Source organism: Wasmannia auropunctata, unplaced genomic scaffold (genome assembly GCF_000956235.1).
Source record: "Wasmannia auropunctata unplaced genomic scaffold, wasmannia.A_1.0 LD336106.1, whole genome shotgun sequence".
NCBI classification, from domain to species: Eukaryota; Metazoa; Arthropoda; class Insecta; order Hymenoptera; family Formicidae; genus Wasmannia; species Wasmannia auropunctata.
In genome coordinates this window covers 6,637,905-6,643,567 of record NW_012026784.1, presented here as the reverse complement: position 1 = coordinate 6,643,567, position 5,663 = coordinate 6,637,905, and the positions used below count along the sequence as shown (strand labels likewise).

Genomic DNA, 5,663 nt, shown 5'->3' with positions numbered 1-5,663 from the left:
ATTTTCACTCAGCATTGTTTATATTTATTAATTGGTAAAAAAGTACGTATATAGAAAAATAAAAAGGACCATAGGATCATTTAGAAATACTCAGACTCAAAATAATTATGAGAAAAGCAAAATATTCGTGAGATAGTACGCTAAAAGCTAGGACGAAGGATCCCGGGTTAGAATTTCATTGTCAGTCGATTTTTTATCAGTAATTTAGATTATTCAAGATGGTGCCAATGATTAACAATTACGATTATATTATTATTGTTATATTAAATCTAAAAAAAATCGCTTATTAATAAAAATATGTAATCCATCATATTTTAAACTTATTTTGTTTCTCAAACATATTAACACTTAATATTTTTTCACAGATAAATTTTTCCAGCGCAAACAATATAAAATGCAATAACTATTTTTATTTTTTAGTCATTAACAATTCATATAATTGTTTAAAACGTACAAAACTCAAACAATAGAGAAAAGCAAGATACAAAAAAAAGAAAGTCCTCTAGGCTGCTTTTTGTAGGAAACGCTTTAAAAATTAATGAACTGATGGTATAGAAAATTTAATACAAGAAAACTCAAATGTTTAACGAGCCAGAAGTTCCGATCAAACTAAAATTTGGCAAGATTTTTTGTATTTTATGTGCTGCCGAACTTATTGGTCCAGCGGTCTTATGTCATGCTTATGCTCTGTTATGCATTTCACATGCTCCTGATCTTACACGTTATATAAAATTGTGAAAATAACCGTTAGTCTTATTATTTATCAAATTTGGTTACTAAAATTATTTCTCAATAACAATACATTACTCATTGTCAGTAACGAAATAGCACCCATCATTAATTAATATTTATTATTAATATTTACCTCCTAATCCAAGATGAAATGTTATCGCACTAAGAGACAAGGGAAAATTCGAGATATTGACACCAAGCCGAATCCATAAAATCAACAATAGTAGAACTGGTGCCAAACATAAACCTGTGAATAAATTTGATACAAATGCCGGAGGTCTACGTTCAGGTTCACGGAACATATGCTGAAATTTGAAAAATAACAAGAGTAAATTTTCAGAAAAACCTTTCAGCAACAACTTCCATTTTTTACAATACTAAATTATCAGACTCTTCAACATAGAATAATAATGGGTGACAATAAAGGCACTAAGAGTCAATACGCAGAAGTCGTTGCGTTAAAGATTCAAGTAGAGATGTATTCTATAACCTAAATTACATCTTCTTACATAAGTCGTACGTTTCGGTCCACTTCAGACCTTCTTCAGCGATTAATACATAGAGTTCTACCAGATTCCCCATATTCCGTTTGTAATTGTCAGAAGTATGTTCCGCAATGTATGAGATGGGCCTTCAGTTCCAAGATTGAATGCAAGATTCATCTGTGAGAATGATCTTATTGAGAATTGCACTTGAAAAAACTTTGTGTGAACTATTCCGGAGCCCTATACTCACCATTACGAAACAAGTCAAAATCGTTGTAAAAAACGGTTGACATTTTTCCGTTTGACTTTGCTTGGTGACTTGACTTGTTTTGGTGAAATGTAATTGACGTCACGTATTTGTTAAAAACACGAAATGTAATGACGTCACGAATTTGTTAAAAACACGAAATGTAATAATGTCACGAATTTGTTAAAAACACGAACACTCTTAAGGTGATCGCGACTGTGACAACACGCGACTCTCTGCGCATTTTTTTTTTTTTTTTGTAAGGATTGTGAGTGCCAATTTTTTTACAACGATTTTGACTTGTTTCGTAATGGTGAGTATAGGGCTCCGGAATAGTTCACACAAAGTTTTTTCAAGTGCAATTCTCAATAAGATCATTCTCACAGATGAATCTTGCATTCAATTTTGGAACTGAAGGCCCATCTCATGCATTGCGGAACATACTTCTGACAATTACAAACGGAATATGGGGAATCTGGTAGAACTCTATGTATTAATCGCTGAAGAAGGTCTGAAGTGGACCGAAACGTACGACTTATGTAAGAAGATGTAATTTAGGTTATAGAATACATCTCTACTTGAATCTTTAACGCAACGACTTCTGCGTATTGACTCTTAGTGCCTTTATTGTCACCCATTATTATTCCATTTTTTAAACAGACGTCGATGTTTGTCAAAATAAGTCAAAATTATTGCGCAAATGCTACTTTGCGAATATATTTTATTAACTTTGACATAATTCTTTACCAATGTTATGGAAATGACAAAATTATTGAAAAATTTCTGCCATTAACGAGCATTGGCATACATCAAATATCATGTGTACATACATACATATATCGAAAAAAAATTACCTTTATTTCCGGTTTGGTTGTATACACATTCGGTTTTTGCTTATAAGAGATGTTTTTATCAGCACTTTCTGTTGAAGTCGGCTCAGGAAATTTCAGAGTTATCGTGCCAATGTTAAAACGGAACGGATTACTTATCACAGCATCACCAACAATTAACTCCATGTTATATTCTCCGCTTTGGTGACCGAAATTTGCAGCTGCTGTCCCGACCGGCTAAATATTTGCAAAATTATGACGTGTCAGAAGAATATACAACTTCTGTTATACAAAAATCCAGTTTTCGCATAGAGAAATATATACGCTTGAAATGTATAGCATAAAGTTACCATATCAAATTTATAAACGTGAGCGGCATCGGGCTCAGCGACGAAAAAGATTTCATGACCTCGCTTATTATTGATAGATGTGGAAATGGATATAAGACGCACAAAGGCTTGATGTACGCGCATCGGTTTCTTATTGGCGGAGTCACGTAACAAAAATCGCATGACTAGTTTTTGCTGAGAATCAGCTTCTATTTTATGTTCGAGCTTGCCTGAGGGAGATTCTGTATTTATTCTGGAAATTAAATAAGTTAATAAACTTAAACATTGTTAACAAAAATAAAATTTAACATATAAAATATTACGAATTATGTAAATTACCTCGTAAGTTTTGGTTGAGTAGTCTGATCAGCATCACCAGTACCGATCTCTAAGTAATCCAATATTGCTTCAGATAAAACCTTCACTGTAACTGTATTCGTGACTGAAGCCGCGGTTACTAATATTTTGTAAAAACCGCGATCAGGTTTCACATTCATAAGGTTCATTGTGAACAGAGTCCTGCATACAAACGCAGTATGTAATCTCATATTAAAATATTGTATGTTATATAGTAAAATTCAAAATTCGTCAAAACTTCTAATCAAGCAAAATTAATCAAAATTAATTCTGAATTCTAACAAAATCCTTTCATTAATACTAATTCATATATTTTAATTAGTGAAACCTAGAATGTAGTACACAGTACATTGTATATTTAAATCTTACTAACTGTAAGTGGTTAATGCGATTTAAACAGTAGTATTAACGAAAGACTTTGTTAGAAATACTTTTGAATAATTAGATCGAGTTTTGACCAACAAATATAATAAAAAATTGCAAAAATATTGTGTGTTGAATTTCTTAACCTTAATTATATTAAAAAAAAAAGGTTAAAGGAATTATTCAACAATTATTGCTATGCCCCAAGGTATAGCTGATATCAGCATGGTAAAGCTGATCCAGTAAAGAAATTGGGGAATTATATTTAATAGATAACACTTACTTATCTGTTGTAGATGGTTGCAAATTTTCATTGCTGAGAATAACGACATCATCTCCCACTCGTGTAGCAGAATTTGCAACGACTTTGGGTATGATTGGCAATGCTTGACCAAGAATATCGCAAATTTTAACCGTAACTAACGGTTGTTTATTAGATATAATAAGTCCTCCATCGGCTAGAGTTATGCAAACTGGCTTTTCAGAACTATCAACCGCCAAAGTAGTTAAAGCAGACAGCAAATTTGTAACACCTTTTGTCGTTTGTACAGAACGTCGCGAGAAAAGATAATTACTCAATTTGACAGTCTGTTGAAAGTTCAATGGTGGCTTTTTCTTTAACGAAGTTGATAATTTAAGAATACCATTAACAAGGAAACCTATATAAAAATTATTTTAAAATTAATTATAATAAAATGACCAATTAATTTAGAACTATACAAGCAATAGAGATTAAATGTATACTTGTTATAGAAAGACCGCCTTCAAACTGTAAATATTGGCCATCCACTTCGTCTGCTTGTACTACAGCATCTTCGATACGATCAAAAGCAAATGCAGCTGGCGTACCTATGTCTGCAGCAATGTGGAATACGTATCCCAAACTAATAACAAAAAGTTAATTTATACTGTTCATAATAAAAATAATAGTAGTCTATAATATTATTTAAATGTTCTTTCAGTAATGATTATTGTCTTCATATTTCATATCTAGAAGAACGAAAGTTTCATAGACATCATTATAATTATGTAATTTTTACTAATTGCTAATATCATTTTATATATAACATTTAATAACTTACTTCCATAAACTATCATCTTTCCTTAAAGTTGCTTGAATTAATTTTACTAACTTATCAATTCTGGCAGAAGGTACCTTTTGTGACAAAGCTGTCAAACCACTCACTGCATAATACAGATCAGAGAGTGTAGAAGTATCCTTTTGTATAACATTTGTCAATACCTATAAGAATAAAATATTGCTCTATATATACATATATACATATAATAAATGAATAGTTCATATATATTTATTCAGAAATAATTATTATCTTCATCTTCTTGCAGTAGAACGAAAGTTGTTATTATAGACATCATTACGCTACATAAGTATTACAGACATGATGTAATTTTGATTATTAATGCTAAAATACATCACCTTTGTCACGATACTAGTAGAAAATTCTTGGCAGCCTCCAATAGCTTTCCATGTGGAAGTAAGATAAAATGCCGTTTCAGGTGTGATGTTTTCCCCATTAGATTTTATTAAGTATTTGCAAATAGCCTATAATTATAAATGCTATTAATATAAAAATTCAAAATATTATATGTTATAACAAAGAAAATTTTGAATCAGAAAGACTAATCAAATAATCATGGAATTTCAATATAGCTTTTTTCATCATAAAATATAACTTATACATGCTTTATCTTTAAAAATAATAGTTATATGTGATAAAAAAAAAGAAAATTACATCTGCTTTTGATATAGCTTCTCCAAGGAGCTTGTATCCACTAACAGCATAGTATACTGATGGTACATCGTCTAACTGAAATCCTAATTGAAGGATGCTCTTCAAACGCACTCTATCAGCCGTAGACAAATAAGAATTTGTTGACTGCGTAACTTCTGAGAACGCACAATGTGAACATAATGCCACCAGTACCAACGGTAGCACAGCAGCTAAAAAAATAGATACTTTTATGTGTTTTTAGAAACAAAATAAACGTTTAAGATTCCTGTTCACTCACTACTATTGATTGTGACGTCAGAAGCGAGAAAATGCACAATAAAAATTCCTGCAAAATACATTCGGATGGAAACGTTTTTCACTGGAACGACAATTTGCAATCAATCGAATAGACTTATAAAATATAAAGTATACTGAAAACTATATCTTTTTATTTGGGGGAGAGAAATTACATTATATTTATTTGTATATTTATTAATGGTTGTCACAGTTGTAAACATAGATTTTCATTATTTTTAGCAACCATCTCATTATTTGGTCATTTGTAATATAATGGGATAATTTATTTC

At 31.0% G+C, this 5,663-nt stretch overlaps 1 protein-coding gene across 1 annotated transcript; it reads right to left on the bottom strand.

The window, feature by feature from the left end:
- Nucleotides 1–839: 839 nt before the first annotated feature.
- LOC105455062 (dolichyl-diphosphooligosaccharide--protein glycosyltransferase subunit 2) lies at nt 840–5,325 on the bottom strand (the record flags this gene model as incomplete). Its single annotated transcript, XM_011698113.1, has 9 exons — nt 840–1,037; nt 2,319–2,531; nt 2,645–2,876; nt 2,963–3,142; nt 3,627–4,002; nt 4,088–4,227; nt 4,426–4,586; nt 4,782–4,907; nt 5,098–5,325. Coding segments are annotated over 9 exons (1,839 nt in total), but the record flags the coding sequence as incomplete, so codon positions are not given.
- Between the last annotated feature and the right edge of the window lie 338 nt (nt 5,326–5,663).